The sequence below is a fragment of the Triticum dicoccoides genome, chromosome 7A, assembly GCF_002162155.2.
Source record: "Triticum dicoccoides isolate Atlit2015 ecotype Zavitan chromosome 7A, WEW_v2.0, whole genome shotgun sequence".
Lineage (NCBI taxonomy): Eukaryota > Viridiplantae > Streptophyta > Magnoliopsida > Poales > Poaceae > Triticum > Triticum dicoccoides.
Window position 1 is genome coordinate 658,828,517 of NC_041392.1, and position 22,865 is coordinate 658,851,381.

Here is a 22,865-nt window from a genome sequence, read left to right on the forward strand (position 1 = left end):
ACTGTGGAGTGCTTAAAATTATTCAAGATCAATTGGTACTGAAAGACTCATCCACATGCAATATGAACAGCAGTGTATTTTTAGGGTTTCTTTAAAACAACACCTGTAGTCATGCTGATCTTTTGTGTTTGGCCAGAATTGGTAAAGCTGCCAAATCTGCATTGATCCGGCCCAACACTTTGTTCCTTTTGTGGGCCTACACAAGTGGGAGGCAGAGAGAAAAGCGAGCGATGGCCCCAACCCCAACCCAACCCCCATTCTCAATCCCACCACACTTCATTCTTTGCAGAGACAGAGAGGCGACGTGGAGGGCGACGGCTAGGGTTTGCCAAGCCGTCACCTTGGCCGCCCCCGTCGTCGTCAAATCGGCCGGATCCGCAAGGCCACCCACTCCCCCTGCTCCGACCAGGATTCTCCACTCCTTCGTCGACAGCAAGGTCCGACAACGACACCTCTTCTCCCCAATCCTTGTCGCGCCGCCCGAAGCTCCGGTGGTGCCAGCTTCGAACAAGTCTACTCCAGCCCCATCTGGTACCACTTCGCAGGTAAGATTGATCTTCCCTGCCCTTCTAATGTCGATCTGACCTTAATTTTGCGATCTAGCAGCACCGCCCAAGTTAAAATCTGACACTTGCTTGTGTGCATGTTTCGGGTATTCGGAGATTTACTGTCAACTAGTAGGTCATATTGCAACAATTAATTTTACAGCAAGATAATCTGACAATGTACTGCGTAATCATGGTTTTACTTGTTCGTATGGGTAGTAATGGTAAACACTTTCATGCAAGTAAGAGAAAAAGGTGGGTGTTGGCCAGCATACCTTGCTCGTCGACATAGCGTTCACTATGCTATCATCTTGCTTGACAGATGCTATCAAGTACTTTTTCCCCTGGAAAATGGCCCCCCACTGCTAGATACAGAAAAAGTATATTCACAGGAGCATACACATGTTTTGGTTTGTTGGGATAGTTTGACGACTGTGTATATGTATTTGCTGATGCTTAGTTATTAAAAACTAAAAAGGCGAGCACAGAAGCAGTCCATGTGGAAATTTGTAATGATGGAATGAGGATCAGTTGTAGTTTCATGTATTACTCGATGGTAGTATGATGATTAGTGCATATTTTGAAGGATTTGTCAAGTATAGACTGCTCTTGATTGGTGCATGTTTTTGATGATATGTGCACACATGTAATATTTTTGGTTGGTGCATATTTTTGCTGATTGTTGTTACTGCTTACTTGAATTATGTCAGCCTATCTCCAAGATATGGTATGGGCTTGTTGGGGTCAATGAAAATTTCCTGTGAGCTAGTAGTACACATTGCAACAAATTCCTCAATGTTGGATTTTCTGACATTATACTTCATAATCACGATTTTACTTGTTGGTATGGGTAGTAATGAGTAAATAAATAGCAAGTATACAAAAGGGTGACAATTGGTCAGCATACCTTGCTCGTTCTCATAGCCTTCACTATGCTGTCATCTTGCTTGAGGGATTCTATCATGTCCTTATTCTCACTAGAAACTGGAAAATTAACCTCCACAGCTACCTCTAAAAATATTATGTACAGCAGCAAATGCATTATTTGTTTTGTTGGGACAATTTAAAGACTTTATATTTATTACCTGATGGTACCACACAACAGCCCATCAGGAAATTTGAAGTGATCAAAGGCAGATCAGTTATAGTTTCACGTATTGCTCGATGAGAGCAGTCAATCATGGTTCATTTTTACATGGCTACTAATTGGTTGGTTACCAAGTTTTCTTGTCCAGCTCACAAAATTGTAACCTTGAAATATCATAATTGGTTATGTCTGCCCAATGATTATGAGTCTAACCACTAGTCTTGACTAGTTGTGCGAATAGTTGTCGACTAGCTTTTTCGTGTTGATATTTATACATGAACTACGTACTTAGCAAGAAGTATGCGAAAAGATTATTCACATTGTATATGGTGCTAACAAGTCATAATGGAAGACTGATTTCATATATCAATAACTAACATTTGTTCAGTGCAATGCATGCAACAGGTTTGAATGGCAAGGGAAACCATCCTCATCAGCAGTGAAGAGAGTGATCACCGGACCACCTCAGATGATGCTTCAGATGGCACTTCACATGGGAGTGACGGCTACAGTGGTGACGGCGACACATCTAGCGACTATGACACTGATGATAGTTCTGATGGAGATGGAGATGTGGACCACGATCCTATCTTGGCACTACAGGGTAAAGTTCTATTTGGCTGGTCAGATATTAAATGAACCGTGAAATATCAAAAGTTGATGTTTGAGTGACACTTGATTACCACACATTACTCTGTTTGGGTTCTAAATGACCTTCCAAATCAACATTGACTGAACTAGAGCTTACATAGAGCAGTGTTTAGTTGTTAGTTTAAATAAATCAAATATTCAATGTTCCCATATTTCTACGAGATATTGCTGGGTGGATGTGATTGGGTTATCTATGTCCTTCATTTCTTGATCATTGGAGTAGGCATTGATCATTAACCCAGTGCTGATGTTCTAGATCTTACATATGAAATAATTTACTACTCTGTCATCTTAATTTTTTTGATACAGGTCCGGGATACCATGTGAGAAAAGGAACTTTCGAGGATCGCATCTTCTACGGCAACCATGTATTGCTAAACAAGGATCGGTGGGACTATCTCAAATCCATAGTAAAGCAGTGCCAACCTCTCATACCATACTATGTCAGCACCGTCACTCGCTCGGCAGTCATCAGAGGGAAGAGCAAGATGGTAAACACTTGGACTTTTCTTTTTGCAAATCATACTTCACTAGTGAAAATGCCATCATGTAGAGACAAAGAGGAGGACAGGCGTGGTTGTGCAAATCATTCTTACTTTTGTGTGCAAATTATACTTCATTTTTATGTAACATTATTTATTTCCCTGTGCAATCAGTGCTTCTCAAAGGAGTACAGTCAGGCCTACCTCAAAGATTATCTGCGAAAGCCCATGGTTGTGCATGTCACCAGCGAACATTTTGAAGGTAATAAAAAGGTCTTGTTCAAGATGGGCAAGAAGGATGGGCGAGCGATCATGACAAAGAACTGGAGAGAAGTCGTTGAGGGCGCCAGAATGAAAGAAGATCAAATGGCTATCTTCTCGTTCATGGAAAGGAGTGAAGGTGGGCTTAGGGTGAACATGGTTAGTGGCATGAGGATTCGTTGACCCGCCGCAGTAGTTTGGCGCTAGTTTTATAATCTGTATGTACTAGCCAGTAACTGCAAGTTGGTAGTATCAGCTTTAGGGTCCAGTAAGTGCAACTTAGTAGTAATTGGTACTTGGTAGTAACTGGTACTTTGGTGGTATAACTTTGGGTCCGACTGGATATGAAGATCGTCCAGTAAGTGGAACTTGGCAGTAACTTGGTGGTAGTATGAACCCTATGTGGCGTAATGTACTTGCTATGCAAGTCTATACATATAACGCACCCTGGTACCCTCCTTGATATAATTACCTTTATGGATTGCAATTATATTTCCTTTTTTTTGCCAAAGTGATGCTAGTATTTTTAGAATCAAATCTAACCGGGTTTCAAATGGATTAGACACTAATTTCATTTTTGAACGAGGTTTGTGTGTTGGCTAGTACGAGTTCTTTTGAATATGTTGTTTCTAAAAATAGCATGCTGATTTCAAAATCAGCACACTAATTTCAAAATCAGCACACAGCTTTCAAAGCAGCATATTTTAAAAAGCATGTATTTTTTGAAATCAGTTTAAAAACAGCGTTGTATTTTTAGAATGAGGATGTTATTTTGAAATCAGCATGCTATTTTTGAAATTAGCATGCTATTTTTTTTAAATCAGCATGCTATTTTTGAAATCAGCATGCTATTTTAAAAGTAGCATATTGAAAGCATTATATTTTTAAAATAAGCATGCTATTTTTAAAAAATATCATGCTGATTTCAAAAACAGCATGCTATTTTAAAAGTAGCATATTGAAAAGAGCATTATATTTTTAAAAGTACCATGCTATTTTTGAAATTAGCATGCTATTTTTGAAATTAGCATGTTATTTTAAAAGTAGCATAATTTTAAAATCAGCATGCTATTTTTAAAATCAGCATGATATTTTTAAATCAGCATATTCATTATATTTTATTTTCAACTAAACATGTTTTTTTCAAATGAGCATGCTATTTTTAAAATATTAGTATGCTTATTTTCTATTTGAAAATAAACGATTTTCAATGTTATTTAAAAACGAGGTTTCTATTAACATTCTATTTTCTTATATATATATCAATTTTCGGTTTCTATTTTATATTTCAAGTATGAAATTTGACTACACTTTGAACAAATTTAAGCAATATATTATGTAAAAAATGAAAAAATATAGAAACCCAACTGCAGTAAAAATGCATTGTTTCATCGATGTTGATAAATCATAACTAGCCTACCATGTCGATCCGTCCATAATAAAATGAGGATGTACCAATCAAAAGAGGAATTCGGAAAAATAGTGGCAGTCCATCAAATAAGTCTAATACATGAGAAATAAGGTGGATCACCGCATGGAAAACTATCTACTTTAGTTTGTTCTCAATTTTTCTACCCCTGAGATCCTTTTGTTTTCTCTGCTTGACCCTGTGCATCTAAACATCCTGTCTCGACTTCACTTTAGCTTTCCTGCATGAAACAACGTTTGTTAATAGGATAGAAAAGAAGATTTGAGCATGTACAGTACACTATAACAGAAAAAACACTAACTTCACTGATTTTCTCTTCATAGCTACAGAAGCTAACTTGACAGCTCTTATTCGCTCAACCCGTGGTACATTCCTATCAGGCCTTTTTGTCTTCATCACCCCTTTGGCCTGTTCTTTACCGCCCTTACTAGAGTCTTTCTTGAAAAAGTTAAGAAACGTCAACATACTACTAGCAAATACCCAACTTCTAGAGCGGACATGTAAGTACAGACACTAACTTCACTGGTTTTCCTCGCGCACCCTTGTCATCATTCTTTTTCGTCCTCCCAGCATTGACATTTGGAGCGCCCTTGCGTTTCCTGCAAAAATGAAATAGATGAATCTGCAGCCAGCATTCAAAAACATGTTTAAGTACGCACAATTGTGCTAATGCCCACTTGTTTGGTTTTGCGTAATCCTCTTCTACAACCTCCAATGGTCTCTTTCTAGCCCTCCTCGGCCCACCATCTTCTGCATCTAAATCTTCCTCTTCTTCCTCATCTGAATCTCCCTCTTATTCTGCATCTGAATCTTCCTCTTCTTCTGTACCTGAATCTTCCTCTTATTCTGTACCTGAATCTTCCTCTTCTTCTTTATCTGCCTCTGTCTCTTCTTATGTATCTGCCTCTGTCTCTTCTTCTGTATCTGACTTTGTCTCTTCTTTTTGCTTCTTCCTCCTTGTGCTATTTGATTTCCCCGATTTTTTCCTGCTTAAATTGAAGAAAAACATGTGAACACTCTCCGGGAGAACATATTAACACTGTAAGCATGTATGGAAATGAACAATGAGATAAACATGTGCACTAACTTTGTTGCTTTTTTTTGAATCTTCCTCTTCTTCTATATCTGAATCTGTGTCTTCTTCTGTCTCTGAGTATTTGTCTTTTCGCTTCTTCCTCCTTGTGACCTTTGATTTCCCCGATTTGTTCCTGAGTAAATTGAAGAAAAAGAGAGAACATATTAACATTGTAAGCATGTATGGAAATGAACAATGAGATAAACATGTGTACTAACTTCATTGCTTTTTTCCCTCTCATCCGCTCACGCCTGGATTTAATCCCCTTGTTTGATTCTTCGGTAGTTTGTCTCCCTTTTGGAACTATTTTGATTGGATTTTCCACGTCATCAGTGCAGCATTCGCGAGCAGCAGAGAAGTATGTCGGCAAAGGAACAAACGATTTATGGCCTGTTCTGACTGTGAATCGCTAGTTGCGGCTGTGAATAAACCGTCACTAGCCATGTTGCATAGTTGATGATACTTATTCATGTGATCAGACCATACATGAGTATTCGCAGTCCTCGAAGAAGGGAACGCTGGCTTGGCCTGCATTGTCCATCTTTTCTTGACAATTTTTTTTGGAAATGTGCGTACACCAAGATGATCCAGAACGCAGAATATATATGCGCATGGGTAATCCTGACTTTCCAACTTTTTACATTTGCAAGCTGCATCATCCAATCTTGCTCCTGTAAACAGAAAAGTCACGTGATATATAAAATCCACAAGCTTAGCATCCACGCCTTGTGCATCCAACTTTTTTGCCTTCAACTCCTCACTATCCTTACCTTCCAAGTGATTGGGATCCTTAGCATCCAGGTTTTTGGCATGCAATTCCACACCATCCTTGCCTTCCAAGTCATTGGGATCCTCAGCATCCAAGTTTTTTGCATGCAAGTCCTCAGCATCCTTACCTTCCAAGTCATTGGGATCCTCAGCATCCAAGTTTTTTGCATGCAAGTCCTCGGCATCCTTACCTTCCAAGTCATTGGGATCCTCAGCATCCAATTTTTTTGCATGCAAGTCCTCAGCATCCTTACCTTCCAAGTCATTGGGATCCTTAGCATCCAATTTTTTTGCATGCAAGTCCTCAGCATACTTACCTTCCTTACCTTGCAATTCTCTAGCATCCCTGCCATATGGGACTTTATCATATGGGGCTTTGCACAAAACTCCAAACATGACCAAACCATCACATGCTACCCGCTCCGTGACCTGCCAATTTGTCCATTCGACAATCTGACGCTTTACCTTTGGAAACATCATAGTTGTATAAATATAAGAGGCAGCAATCTCCATAGGGTGTGCATTCAGCTTAGTGAAGGGTATCGTATGTGTTGCTACTGCGTCTAATGCTGCTTCAGTCTTACGCATTATGGATACACAGTGCTCAACATACTGCAACAAATCAACAAGCTCCATCTTCCTGTTCAGGTGCACATGAAGCCTTGCGTTGAGAGACTCACTCCTTTGATTACTCATCATTCCTAGGAAATATCTACCCTTTGTGTACACAGCAGCCCATTTGTGTCGCAGCTCGTACATCCTGTTAACCCATGACGACCTCTTGCCCGTTGGTTTTATTTTGAACCGAAACTTATAAGCCTCCCATCTTTTCTCAAACTCATCAACATCCCAACGACGGTAAATGAATTCCCTAAATTTCTCCAGCTTTTCCTTGCGGAGGTGCATCACCATATTCTCCTTGATATGCCACGTGCACAAACGATGATCTGTTCCGGTCCAGACAGTAGCTATTGCTTTAGCCATTGCACCGTCCCCATCGGTGATTGCTGAAATTGGTGCCGTCTGGGACATTGCCTCCAAAAATACATGAAGAAGCCACTGGTGTGATGCAACTGTCTCGTCTAACACTAGACCGACCCCAAACAAAACTGTGCTGCGGTGATGGTTCAGACCAACAAATGGAACAAACGGAAGCCTGTACTTGTTAGACCGATATGTACTGTCGAACACCACGACACCACCAAAGGCAACATAGTCGATGCGGGATTGTGAGTCAGCCCAGAATATGTTCCTCAAATGGCCTTCGCTATCTTTTGTGTATTTGAAAAAGAATTCCGGGTCTGCTTTTTTCTGTGCAATCATATAGGTGAGCAAATATCTAGCGTCACTACCTTCTATCTTGCGCTTCTTCTGGACTGAAACATGGTTGTATAGATCTCGATCTATAAATCCAAGCTTGTCGGGACCTCCGGCATTCTTCTCCGTTACATTCATAATCTGATGTGTTCGAAGTCCACCGACAACATACTCGATGACATCGGCCTTTTGTGCGTCAGTCATTCTACGATGAGCCGACAAGTACGGAGTCAGGTCAGCATGGACAAACAGATGATTATGCTTCTCCACAAAATTCTTTGACGAACCAGAGGCCACTGCTATCTTGTAGCTCAACCTGAAAAAGAGCGGGACACCCACACCGAGAAAGACCCCTCGGTGTTCTTTTTCTTTCAGTTCTGTTAAAGTGCTTAAGGGCCCGCCATCCTTGTTTGCAGCACTTGTATGTCCTTCTGTATGCATTTTGTTTTGGACCCGGACCCCTGTACTTCAGATCATCCTTTCTAACACCAAATCCTTTTTCTCGCATAGCCTACGTAGAACATGTAGGCTTCTTCCTCAGTCCTGAACGTCTTCTTCACAATCTCCAAGTATTCCATACACTCATTCAGGTTTGAATCAGGCATGCCTTTATTATCAATTCATTTACCTTGTATGTGTACATCATCCATGTCTATGCCATCCTTGCCTGCATCCTCATTATCCTTATCATCCATGCACATACCATCCATTCCTTTGGGGTCCATGCCTTTGCCTTTGTTGCCTCTATGACCCATGTCCTTGTCGTCCTTGCCTATATCACCCAAGTTTTTGCCATCGTTGCCTTTATCATCCATGTCGTTATGCTGCCAGCGGAAACAGATAGTCAATGTTACGGATGGATAGCATATGTTACCGAAATTATGCACTACTTTGCTTAAATAATTGATTTAATTTTTCATTTCGGATTCATGTACCTAACTCAGTCCTTCAAAAGCTGTAAGTAAATATGCCCTCACTAAATCCAGAAATTTGTAATTGATTGTACTAGCTCTAACTGATGATCTCCTAACTAAATCCAAAGTCCACGAGTCCTTCAAATGCCTTGATAGATCCACCCTGATAGATCAATTATCTCCAAACTCCATTCAAAATTATATCCTAACTAAATCCAAATTATCTCGTAACAAAATCCAAAAGTATGTCCTAACTAAATCCAAATTATTTCCTAACTAAATCCAAAATAAGTCCAAACTCCATACAAAATAATTATCTCCTAACTAAATCCAAAATATCTCGAAACTCAATTCAAAAGTTGAATCCAAATCTGCTGACAACTTTCTCATGCCACATAATCCTAAATAAGTCCTTCAATATGTCGTAGCTACATCCGACTTACACTTCCTTTCAATCGTAATCTCATCACAACTTTCTGAAAAGATAAACCCTAATCCTCAGATGACATATCCTAAACCCTAACCAAATCCGACCGAAATCTCCTCACAACTTTCTGAAACGATAAACCCTAAACCTCACATGACATATCCTAAACCCAAATCAAATCCGACCCCTATTGGTTCTATATGCAGAAGGGACCAGAAAAGATTTGAGATGGCTAGGAACTTACAGTGAAGATCCGGCGTGAAAAAGTTGACGCACGTCGATGAGGATGATGTGGCCTCTCGGGTCGGGGAAGGTGGCGTCCGCTCGGGGAAGGATCTGGCGCCGCGACCCGACTGGGGTGACTTGCGATGGAGGGAGTGAGGGGGAGTAGGAGCAGGAGGGGTAGACACGGCGAGTGCGATCGGCGGCGATCGAGGGCGCCGGGGGCGATCGAGGGCGCCGGAGGTGATCGGCGGCGATCGAGGGCGCCCGAGGTTAGGGCTCGAGCGGAGGAGAGAGGACGAACCGCTCGAACCGAAATCCAAAAGAGTACGCACGATGATGGGACCTCTATAATGAAGTGCTTTATTAATGCAATTAATTTAATCGAAAAATTTAGGACGATAATACCCCTGGACCAAATTGGGCCGATTAAAGGTAAAAAAATTAGGTCGAAAATACCCTTGGGCTTAAAAAGGCCCAATTATAATGCACCGTAAAATCTCCCATAGAGATATCAAATGATTTAAAAAAACATATTTTGAAACATTACCAGAAGTTCTTTCCGTGAACTGAACATCATAATCTATTAAGTGGTTTGATCCAGAACAGTTTGTCGGTTGGTTTATTTAGTCATGATAACGTACTCCTTCACTGCATGATTTTCTCTTTTTCATACTCCTTTGATTTTAGTATTAGATACATCCGTATCTAGATAAATCGAAGACAAGAATTTTGGAACGGAGGGAGTACTTTCTATGGTTACATAGAAAATTATAACGGAGGGTAACAATTCATATATGTGTCCTGAACCATTACAGAGAAGAGTAGAAGCATGTACCGAAGATAATGAGAAGGGCTCGGTGATCTTATGACATATTCAGCCGTTTGTCGACCATCCACAGGTACAGTCAGAGCCTGGGTACATTACAAATCCCCTCTCTTGCCAGCTCTACTACCCGGATGCGGGACACGCTCTGGCGCCCTGGACAGAGCAGCTGCTTGACTGCTTGACGAGCGGAGGTGGAGGAGTAGGGGATGAGCTGGGAGGTGTGCGCCTCGCCAACGCCGGCTGTTGCGGGCGCTGGTCTGCGCCACACCTTTAGCCATGTGGTTGAAGGAGAGAACAGCTCGAGGTGGAGAAGGAGGAGGCGTGCGCCTCGTTAACTATGGACACCGTGGCCGCCGCATACACCGTCGGTGACGCTATTGCCGGAGGTGGAGAAGGCGGAGGCTTGCGCCTCGCTAACTACGGTCGTGGACTAAGCCGGTCCGCGCCGCGCCGTTGGCCGCTTGGGGGAGGGAGAGGCCGCGACCCTGCCAGAGGTGGAGACGAGGGGACGAGCGGGCAGGCTACGAACGGATTAGGGCAAAACGTTTTGGCTAGGTCGTTCATTTTTTCAGCTGGAAGAAAACAAAAAAGAAAAAGAAATTACTGAAATAACCCTTGCGAGAAAATCATAAACATAGCTGGGATTGCCCTTTGTACCCCTCAAACGGAGGCACTCCACCTGTTTCAGAGTTGGCACTCCATGGATTTGATTCTGGATCACCAGATCAGTTGGCACTCCATGGATCTGATTTTGGAGTACCAGATCGCACAGATCCTTGGATTAAGGAAAATGAACGGTGCTTATTCATTTCGGGTACAGTAAAAGACCTCTACTCGAGAAGTTAGATCTAGCATGTTGTTCGAGATTAGAGGGAAAAAAAATAAGGACTTCTATAAATAAGGACACATAAGAGGAGGCGCTCGATGCCCTTGTCCACGAGCGTGCACAAGGGACCGTCCAAAAATCGGCCCAGTCGTGTCCCCAAGGGACCGTTTTTCGCCGGTTTGTGCCGAAACAAGCTTCGGTGGACTCAGACCGAACCCGGCGCGCTGGGGGCGCCCGGGGACGCCTCCCCTCCCACCACGCGTACACACGGCGCGGGGCTATAAAACCAGCGCCTCCCCCTGGCCTTAGGCCACACCAGCCCACATCTGCCGCCGAGCACTGCCTCTCTCCCCGTGCGTAGCCGCCCGCCGACGTTTCCTCCCTTACCCTCTCTCCCCAATCCCATCCCGATTGCCGAGCGCTTCCCCGGCGACGCGGTGGCGGCCAACGGCTTAGGCCGCCGCTCGCTCCACGAGGGGGAGGCATACCTCTTCTTCGAGGCGAACATCTCGGCGCCACCGGACATGCGCGCCGGGCCGACGGGGTGGAGGCTCAGCAACGGGGGCGTTCCCATTCCCCCGGAGCCCGACGTCGATGCGCGCCCTGCCATCTTTGCCGCCGAGGTCGACCGCGTGCGGGCGTCCCTCACGGAGGAGCGGCGCGCCCTCCCCCAGTACGCCGCCGACAACCACGTGTCGTGGGCGGCGTACTTCCAGCACCGGCAGATGCAACGGCTGGCGTCCACCAACGGGGCGCCGGTGGTGGGGGCGTCAAGAACAGCGAGTGGCGCCGCGTATGGTGGGGCGCCCCCGACTGGGGCGCACAGTCGTGAAGATGGAGCCAGGGCTCGCCGGCGTCAAGGAGGAGCTCGACGACGCGGCGACCTTGAAGTGGGCGCGCGACGACTGGGCACAGACGGAGCTGCAGCGCCAACGCCTCACCTACGAGCGGTTAGAAGCTCGGCGCCGTGGCCAAGACGAGGGAGGCGTCGTCGTCCTCGACGACAGCGACGACGACGTGCCGCCGCCACCGGTCCGCCAGGGCGACGCCTGGCAGGGGTCCAGCAGGGGCGTCCGCGTCAAGGAGGAGAAGGCCGTCGACGACGATGGCGAGGATGGCGGCGACGTCGACGACTTCGCCGCGCTCAGCGACTTCTTCACCCCTTAGTTGTAGTTGTAGCCTTTTTTTCAATAACTTTGCTATGTAATGTTGAATATGTCGAATATATCCAGTTTGTTGAACTTTAGCCGAATACTTTGTCAAATTTATCGAACTTTGCCGAATACCCCCTTTTTAATAAAAAAACGGCGTCTGGGAACCCGCTCGCCCCCATGCCGATTTTAGCACCGGCTCTCCCCCAGGTGGCGATTTTACGCGCCCCCTGAAGGCCAACGACTAGAGATGCTCTAAGGTTCTAGCTAGACTGCATTTTTGTAGAAATTAAGTGGTGACTTCAAGGTGAAGCACAACAGAATACATAATTCTTGTAGGCGCATTAGAAGATCAATAGACATAATTTATCAGGACAATCTATTAACATCATCGTCCCCTCTCTTATAGTTCATTTTCTTCTTTTTATTAAAGCTTCAGTCACGTCAGTTTTTCAAGAAAAGCTAATCCCATTATCTCATACTTACGGAGGGAAAATTTTAATATGCTTCCTCTTACCCCCGCTTTCTACATGTGAGGTAAGAAGGTAAGAGTTAATCTGACCACTAATTAGCGAGATCAATATGTGAAAAGAAAGGGTAAGAGAGAGCATGTTCATTTTCGATTTTTGGACCTCAATAGGTGATATAGTTTTGAAAATAACTTGATTCAGTATCCAACATATTGATCCACAGATTCCAAAATAAAATACTGTGAAAGGGAGCAGCAATTCGGTGCCCAGGCTCCTCTGCACCCACTATGAAGAAAATATTCAAAACAAATACTAGATTTGTTTTAAAATTCCAATTTTGTTGCACGGTAGATAATTTGGTGCATAAGGAGTGCTCCAAATTTTAGATCATTTGGACATTTGAGTAGCTCTCAGCAAAAAGGACAAATTTGGGGTCTGTAAAGAAGTTTATTGTTCATCTACTATTCTGACCCGATTTGTCTTTTTTGCTGAGAGCTACTCATATGTCCAAATGAGATCAACTTTGGAGCGCACATCATTCACCAAATTATCTACCATGCCAAAAAATGTTGAATTTTTTTGCATTTCATTTGTATTTTTTATGATTTTTTCTTGACCGGGTGCAAATGAGCCTAGGCTCAGAAATGGACACTCGACCATGAAATGGCATATATGAAAACTTTAAATCATCTAGCATGTCTTAAAATTTGTGGCAAGAAAAATATTAATACTTAATTTTTGAAAGAAAGTAAAATTCTGAAATCTGTGAAATAGATAAAATTTGTAGTATGCAATAAAGAGATTATTCTAACATTGATTTGGTGTTAATGGGTGATGTTAGTGTGTGTAAATTGTTTTGGCTTGTCCTTTGACTAGTGGTACTGACAAGTAGGTTTGGTACTTTTTTGCATGGAAGTAAGGTTGGAATTAAAAGTTCAAGCTCATGAACTAAACGAGTAGCTCGTGACTGAACTTCAAATAATTGTTGAATGGCTAGTGTTGATTTTTAATCTGTGCTCATTAAAAGACCGAAGTTAACAACCCCAGTCCTGAAAAATAGACCTAGCCCATTTGGCCCATCATGCAACAAAGGCATCAACCCAACAAGGCAATCTTGCTTGTTCATGCCTACCAGCTTCGTTTAGTGCATAAAGCATGCGATGTGGATCATGCGGGAGAAGTTGTGCTAGAATATTTATTATTACAACTAGTTGAACAATGTGTGGTCCTTGGTCTGGGAAATTCAACGGAAGCAAATGCTATTGGTTCCTGATATTTCTAGTGGGAGAGAAGAAAGTTAGTGCATAATGAAAAGGTCCAAGAACCTAAGTTCGTAGCAATGTGAATTAGAGATTTTGGTTGCTAACTATACTATGGTGAGTGATGCAAAGGCAACGATCAAGCGACATGGCTGGGACAGATCAAGAAGCAACTATGTGAATATAAACGTGGATGGGGCTTTTGATCCAGACTTACTTAGGGGCTGGTATGGCCCTGTTATTAGAGACTCAAATGGTAGATTCGTCGAGCGACAGGAAATGAGGAAAATCGATTGGTGCGGAGATGCCTTATAGTTGATGCACTGGCCGTATAGTTTGGTCTCAATTTGGCTACTACAGTCGGGTCTAACTGCATAGAAGTGATAGAGGCAATGCAGAATGGAGGTCACTCATTCCTTCTATTGGCCGTAGTTTTTAATGATATATATCATCTTGCGTGTGATTTTTCACATATTTATCTTTGAGTATGCTCCAAGAGAGACTAATTGTGTTGCCCATCATTTAGCAAAATTAGTTAGAAGTAAGGTGTGTGCGGGGTGGATGGAAGATCCACCCGTAGATATTGTCGATACTCTTGTAAAAGATAATATGGTGATCATTTTATAATAAAGAGTAATTTGATGTAAAAAAAACTTCGTTTAGTGCCAAAAATCTTACAAGCCTCGCTCTTTAGCTCTCAAGGTTATGTCTACGCAGCACATCTCCACAGAAGCTAGCAGAGAATGCGGAGTACAAGATGCAACTTGAATAGTATGGGGGTGGAGGGACGTCCAATGCTTCTTGACGGTAGATGCAACTAAGTTTCATCCTTCTACGAGTCGGGGGAGCCAAGTCCTAAAAGAACACTTCTTTGGCGACGTTGACTGGCGGAAGCCACAACAGGCTCAAAGCTAAAAACGCGTTGTCACCAGACTGGTTCTTATTCTAGCATATGCGGTATTTTATGACTGCATATAAATCTAGAACACGATATGGACGTATTTGGTCGTGTCCTAGTTGCTTTCCTTTCGGCACGTGCGACGACTCGCTGCACACGTCCAACACAGTTTGTGCAGATATGATTTGTCCTGATGTCTCCCAGCCCAAACTAATAGACAAGCAGTAAAAGATAGCACTAATCTCCTCATCGTGTTTGTACATGCATCCAGATAGATTCAATGTGGAGCCACGAAAGTATTTGTTTAGAAGTTAGAACTACCATGCGGTTTGAGACTGGAGGAACGGCCGAGGATAATATCTTGTATAAATAAGAAGGGCAAGTATGATGATGCAGTATGGACGTACGAGCACCCACTAAATCTAGGGCACCACGAGTCTAGGGTTCTGGACCACACTTTTCTTTTTGAAATTAACTATTGAGTACAAGCAGGAATACATAAAGAATACCTCGGTCCTTGGTTTATTGCTTTCACCCCAGAGAACATAGTCATAGTCATGTATTACTTCGGTCTTGTTTTATTGGTGCTCTTTGTAATTTGTGCTAAATTTTAACCAAAGATTTAACTGACAAAATATTAGCGCATGTCAACAAAAATTATATCGTTGGATACGTATTTGAACATAGTTTTCAATGATATAGTTTCTTGTGACATGCATGAACATTTTATTAGTTAAATTTATGATCAAAATTTGGCACAAAATATAACTGGGACCAATAAACCAGGACGGAGATAGTATAACCATCTTAGGTCAGACCTAAGCTTTCACCCCAGATCCCGAGAGAACATGATCATTGCCATGTATAACCATCTCAGGTCAGACCTAGGCTTTCACCCAAAAGCTCGAGACCGGGTGCTTAGAAGCACCACCATCAAAGTCACTTAGGTGTTTACGCCATCACTTTTGCACGATCCCGGCAGCTAAATGCGATGCGACCACCTCCGCTGCACAACCATCCCTTTGCGTCAAGTCCTGATCCATAATTTGCATCTCACCGCCACAGTCAACCACTGAATCTTCAAAGATGAACACTCCTAATGTTTTTGCAGTGACCACCACCATCGTGAATCTATAGGAGTTTGTTGCAGCACAATCAGCAGTCACCTCAGCCCGCCAACCGGATTTAGATCACCACCAAGCCATAGACCATATAGTCGCCGACTGGGCTGAGAACCTGCCAGATGTAGCTATCGGAGCCTGTTGAGAACCTACCAGATGTAACCTAGCGGAAGTACGTCGCGCGTAGGCGCAGTACCACACCAAGGCTAGCCGCAGCCGCTCGACACACACAGAGAAAAGCCCCCCCCCCCTCTCCCGCCGCCTTCCTTGGATTGGCCCGAGCTTCGAAGGGGGGCACCAGGCAGTGGCGCGATGAGGAATATTAAGAAGGGGGACTCTACGATGGCTAGGGTTTCTCCTCCTGAGCAGCCAAGAAGGCGACGCGGGGGCTAGCCAGGATAAGATTGCAATGTGTGCCTAGTACAGTGTGTACCTTAAAAACTGCCCATCTTGCAAGGCACTTTTTATTAGAAACATCTTGCAAGGCACTTAAGTACCGGTTGTTGTTTAGATTGCAGTAATGGAAAACATTACTTAAGTGGAGAATAAAGGGTAGCAGCTCCATTTTTTTTGGTAAACTCATTAACATTTCTTATTGTGAACTTCTTTAATTACACTTAAAAAATGTGACCATAATTGTGCAATGATTTTTAATCACAGTTTTGATCAATTTCAAACAATTTTAATCACGGTTCGAAGCTTGTCATGTCCTGTAGATTTGGGGTTGCCAGGAGTGGCAGAGCTTCGGTTTTTTATTTTTTGTGATGCCCGTCCCAAGTCCCAACGCCCTTTGTTCAAAGCAGTCGGTGGCCAAATCCTCCTTGAAACCGTTGACATGGAAATGGAACAATTGCACATGGCTACAAAAAAATACGAAACCATCTTCGGACGTCTGTCCGTCTAGCCTCACGTCATCATTGTTATCACGAGCAGGCTCGAGGATCTTTATCAGAATGGAATAGTACTACTTGCAACGAGACTTGGAGACGGTCAACACCGAGATTGGTGGTACAGCAACGTAGGGAATCGACGTTAAAGATACTCTCTCCCCCTTGCATCCAACTGATCTTGTCTCTAGCTAGTCTCGTTCTTCCATCCCACCGCTGTTACATACTACTGCCAGTTGACCCGCACAGCACTCGCCATGGCCCTGAACCGCGTCACCATGGCCGCCCGTTCTGCCGTACCGGTCATGTAGGCGCACAATTTCATGCATTTGTTCTCGATTGACTCTCTCGGCCTCCTAATGAATTCAGCATTCGCAGCTCCGCCGGAGAAGATCACCCCGCTGACCTGACCTCCGCCTTCTGCGAGCCCCCTCCCCTCTTTGACGGCACTAGCGGGAGTATTGTTTTTTCAGTTTAGAATGGTACCCTGATAAATTTTGAAGAATCTTCTTCCTTGGCATACGATTCCTGTCCAGGGCTTGCAGGACACGATCAAAATAGTCGCCCTAGATCTCGCAGACAGGCCAGCCTGGTATAAGGACAAAGTCTACACAGAGAACAAGGTAGTACTATGATTCTCTCAGATTTGCACTCTAATAATTTCTCTTCATGCCCACATCTCTGTATATATGTTGGACATACAGGTGCCTGCCCTGGAGCACAACAAGCAGGTGATAGGGGAGAGCTTGGATCTGCTCAAATACATCGACAACAATTTCGATGGCCCAGCATTGCTCCCTCATGTAAGAGACAAACACCCACGTTCAATCCCCGTATGGTTTTAGTGGAACTGAAGTTTGTGTTCGTGATATGGTAAACAACCAGGATTCTGCGAAGAAACAATTTGCCGAGGAACTGCTTGCGTACAGCGACAGTTTCAACGCCAGCGCCTTCTTCTCATGCCTACGCTCCAAGGGAGATGTGACAGACGAAGCTGGTAAACAAATAGAACAGAACAGTGCTACTTACAACATGTTTGTTTGTTTTAGAAGTTCTACGTTTAAAGGCTGCATGCAGTCTGTGCTCACATTGCACCTTCTTTCATTAGTTACTGCTGTTGATAAAATAGAGGCTGCCCTGGGAAAGTTCAGCGATGGCCCTTTCTTCCTTGGCCAGTTCAGCTTGGTATGTGTATGTCACTCCATCAGGGGTTCCCTTTCCTCTGTTCATGGCCAAAGTTCAGAAAATATTTCAGAAGAATAATGTTTTTTGAAATACATGGTTTTGTTGTGATATATATTCTTTGTAGGTCGACATTGCATATGTGCCATTCATCGAAAGGCTTCAGATATCCTATTCTGGCATCAAGAACTACGATATCGTTGGGGGCAGACCCAACCTTGGCAGTTTCATCGAGGTATATTCTGGATAATGCTAGATGAGTTATAATTTACTTCATATATCCTACTCTGCGGTGTTATCAGTGGGTTAGCTAGTTATATGCCAATGTTGAATGTTGCAGGAAGCCAACAAGAGATCAACGCGTATACACAAACCAAACTGCACACACAAGTTTCGCTTCATATAATCAAAGAGAAGTTTGGAGTACGTTATCTTGCAATTTTTTAGCGTTGGATCATGCCATCTTCCAACCTCAACCACACATACACTTCGACTTTGACTTTTAGATTCCTTAATGATTGTGGTGGCCAAGGAACAACGACCAGGAAACAGCTTCAGAATTTTATGTAGCAGATGAATACACAGGAGTGTTTTCGCCTGTTGAATGTTGTGCCATGCTGTTAGAGAACAAATATATAAACACGATCGTACCGTAATCTTTCCTTGCCAGGTGTGCTTGTCATATCTGTCCATATCTGAAATTGCATATCACCAGTAGATCGTAATGGCGGTATTGTGTAAGCCCTATTGTTTGTCCATTGAGCTATAAAACCTGGAGCCTTGTGGTGTACAATCATAAGTTGTTTCCCCCGAAATTCTCTCTCCTACCAATATTTTTTTCATGGTATCAGATTGGATCTCATTCCTATAGAGCTTCCTCCGCTTCCTCTCTCGGCAGACACATTAGAAATTCTCACATGAAGAGGACCCTGTCTTGGTTAGTGGTCCACAACATAGATCTTCATTGGTATACCTGGACATATCACTTCCAGTAGCAAATCATAGTTGGAACAACGAAGACAAGTTTAGTTTGGAAGTGTAATATTATCGAAAAGAGTGGTACATTTTTTTGAAAAGAAGGACGTATCCCTGGCCTCTGCATCTGGGCGATGCATGCAGCCATTTTATTAATTATTCACAAAGTCCTGTAAGCCTGAAGCAATCATCTTGGCAACACCTGTCGCTACTCCTATCCCCGTGATGAAGGAGTGTCGAATGTCCGAGGCTAATACCAAACAGACATCGCACCAACACCTAATATCTAATGTTGGATGCCCGTCCAAGCCTACCTGGACTGGGTTACACAACGGTCCGGCGCACTTTCAGTGGGCAGCACATGCGCATGCTGCAAGGGTCGTCACCTCCTTCATCCATCGATCCATCCTCAGATCAGATACTGACGCATCGACCTTGCCAAGACTCTCTCCCATCGACGCCACCACGACACCAAACAGCGTTGTCCTCCTGCACGAGTCCATCGCCACCCATGGGATGCCAAGTCTCCATTGCAACAAGCCGCCGAGATCTGCCGCCATCGATGTGTAGGATGAAGTACCGCTCCACCACCTACCAACACCCAACCACCAATCTATCCACATATCCGTCCAGCCGATGAATGCCTCCAAATATGATGCCCCCACGCGGGTGACGACAAAAACTTCACCATCATCCGATCCAGGAGGCCCCTCAACGCCTCCAACGAAGGCTACGACGCCCACGGGTGCCGCCGTTAGTGGTAGCCTCCTCTAGATCTGAGGTTTCCCCCAGAAACAATGGAGCGAGGGATGCCCCCACCATCGCCTCCAACAAGGAAAACGACACCCATGGGCGCCACCGACGATGCTGGCATCGTCACCCACTTCAGCAGCTAGTCCACCCTCTTCTCCTCCACTTGGTCCATCATTGGGAAGCCACCGCGAGGCAACACCCACCGACCAGATCCCTTTGGACCGACGATGAAGACAGCCAAATGTAGAGTAGGCACCATGGCCACACACACGTTGCCCCGAGGCGCCCGCTCAAGATCCACCGTCACAACCATGCCTCCAAGCCACGATAGAGGGACACCCCGCCGCTGCCATCAACCCCACGCACAGGCTATGCCCAGCCGAGATACGTCGGCGGGAGGGGAGGCGGAGAGGAGGGGGTAGGAGGCAGAGGGGAGGGGTGGCGGACGGTTGGGGAGGCAGACAGGAGGGGACCGGGAGGTGAGGCGGAGTGTGATACATAAGCAATTACCATAGAGAAGGAAACATTTGACCATCTAAAACTATAATCAAATAGATCATCGGAACCTATGTAAACATATCACAAATGGTAGATCTTCATATAATTTGGAGAAAAGTATATTTTTCATCCCTTAATTCTTGACGAAGTCTAGATTTAGTCCCTCGACTATAAAACCAGACAACCTGCACCTTCAACTCTAAAAACCGGACAAGCTAAGTTCCTCTCATGATTGCAAGTGGTTTCACGATGACGAGGCATGGTTTTGACCGGGTCGGCATCCACGTGGCAATCCAATGGCATCTCGCTGGCGCAGGAGCTCATGCCGGTGGCCGACGACGCCCTCAAGACCACCTGCGCATCCGATGGCATCCACTAGCCCACTCCCGGCGCTCCTTCCGTGAGCTATCGCGCTCGCCCAAGCTGACAGACATGGCCGAGAGGATTGCGGTGCCACCGTGGCTAGCTCAGTGGCAGAGACGACAAAGCTCGAGGGTGGCACGGTAGCCGACATGACGGCGTCCTCCGAGTTTGGCAAGCTGTTCGGGAGCATGCCATCAGGCGCTGCTCCGCGCCCATCTCTGCGTTGGGAACCCAGCCTCCAAGCTCGTCATGCCCAACCGTCCTCGGCCCTACTGGCCGTGCCGATGCGTGTACATGCTTGATGGCCGGGTTATCCAGATGGGTGATGGCCGGAAGAGTACCATGGCCCACGCGACTGGCATACACAACACATGTTACGATACTTAACGTGAGTGTTGCGTGTTCTTTTCTTCGTTCTTTGTACCTAAAAGCCTGGCCTCGTGTTCGTATGGCGCATCAGGCACGAGTCCTTGGCCCTGTGCGTGAACCTTCAGAACAGAGGCATATCTCTGGAGAATTCAAACTGCTTACTATGTGGCAAAGGGGAGGAGGACGGTGGACATTTATTTATCAAGTGCAAATGGGTGAAGGAGGTGTGGAGGCATCTAGGTCTGGAGCACGAACGCAACCAGCTAGAACAGATCACTAGTGTGCATGCGATGCTTGATATACTGTGGGAGTTAGACGAAAAGAAGCGTGTTCTAATAATAACCTTCTGGTGGCAATGGTGGAATCAAAGGAATAAGGTCCGGGAAGGTGAGACGCCCATGCAAGTGGAAGAGATGGTCAGAAGAATCCGATGCAATGCACTAGAGTATGAGGAAGTCTTTACGCCGAAGAAGAAGAAGAGGCCGCCGGAGAAGTGGAATCCACCGCACACAGAGACGATCAAGTTTAACCTTGATGGAGCGTTCCCTCCAGGATGCTCTATGGGTGGATGGGGTGTGATTGCTCGAGATAGCTCGGGGCAGGTTCTGGCTGCTCGGGCCGGCCGTCAGGAGAATATCCAAGATGCGTTTGGGGCAGAGGTCAATGCATTGGCAGCAGCAGTGATGACGGCGTCGGAACTGGGAGCGATGAGGGTTGCCTTTGAAACCGACTCACAGTTACTTGCTGAGGCCATGAACGCCCGTGCGGCAGACTCCTCACCTTATGCATCAATCATTGAAGACCTCAAATACCAGATGAAAATGTGGTTTTCGAAGGTTAGTATCATTGCTTGTAGACGGTCTGCGAATTCAGCAGCACATGAACTAGCCAAGATAGGTCGTATGTGTCTTCCTAATAACTATATGGAGTGGAACTCTATTGTACCGCCCAGTGTGGCTGTTTGTGTCTCGGGTGACATGCCCGAGCACCGTTAAATCTATAAAGCGTTGCTTTGCCTTCAAAAAAAAAGCCTGGCCTCGTGTCACTTTGGACCGGTCAAAACCACGGCGAGTCAGCCTAGATATTGCTTGAGGGACAAAAGTAGTGTCGTTTCAAGAGTTGGGATACCGCTCCTGGGACAAAATTAGTCTCGTTCAAGAGTTGGGATACCGCTCAAGGGACAAAAACAGTCTGGTTTTAAGTGTTGGCGTGTAAGTTATTCGGTTTCGTAGTTACGGGACCAAATCGAGACTTGCAAGACTTGAGGGATGAAAAGTATACTTTTCTCTATAATTTATTAAGTTGTCTTTCCACTCAAAAGAAGTATATGTAAGAGAATTACCATGTGGTTAGACATTAGAGGGAGGGAAACGAAGGATGACTTGTATTAATAAGATAAGAAGGGAAAGAAGATGTTAGGCAAATATAGATGGATAGTTAGTTCATACTTAAAGAATAAGACCCTAAGGCAAGTAAAAATTGATGTGGTTGCCGAGATAGATAAGTAATGTTTACTTGGCAATACTAGGGCTTGGCCTTAGCCGTAGGGACAAATCAAAGTACAAAATTGAATCGTCTACGACGATGCCTCCATCCCATGAATAGTTTGAGAGCAGGAGGATGAAACACCTACTCCTCCCCTCCGCTCCCACGTCACCCCACATGCGACCGAGAGGGAATCCTAGCCTTTGTTTGTGGGGTCCCCCCTCCTTCTCCTCCTTTCGCTAGCCATCGCAGGAGGGCACATGCAGGCGAAACTTGGTTGGCGCTGCAGTACGCAACGACGGCATGACTTGCGGCATTCGGGGCTGCACACTTGAGCGCTGGATGCGGTGGCGGTTCGGTCGGATAGCCATGCGAGCAGTCCGGACTGGGGGAGGGGGGGAGAGGGCCTCTGCCATGGCCGTCTTGGTTGGTGGAGGTGGCACCTAAGTGGTGGTGTTGTGACCCTCTCTCTCCACTACTCATGGGTGCCTAGTGCGGTGACTAGTGGCGAGCTTGTGGTCAGCCGGTGGTGGCAGGGGTGCTCCAGGGAAGGGGGAAAGGGGCCTCCCGACCCTGCTGTCAGGTGTCATGGTGGACTTATTACTTGGTGTGCGTCTTGGT

At 45.0% G+C, this 22,865-nt stretch overlaps 1 protein-coding gene across 1 annotated transcript; it reads left to right on the forward strand.

Moving 5' to 3' along the window:
• Positions 1–11,667: 11,667 nt before the first annotated feature.
• Positions 11,668–20,406, forward strand: LOC119333817 (protein IN2-1 homolog B-like). The gene is made up of 7 exons (XM_037606578.1): positions 11,668–11,783; positions 16,989–17,082; positions 17,156–17,242; positions 17,324–17,422; positions 17,505–17,804; positions 17,929–18,036; positions 20,344–20,406. Exons 1-7 carry the CDS (start codon positions 11,668–11,670, stop codon positions 20,404–20,406), a joined length of 867 nt encoding a protein of 288 aa, XP_037462475.1.
• Positions 20,407–22,865: the final 2,459 nt, after the last annotated feature.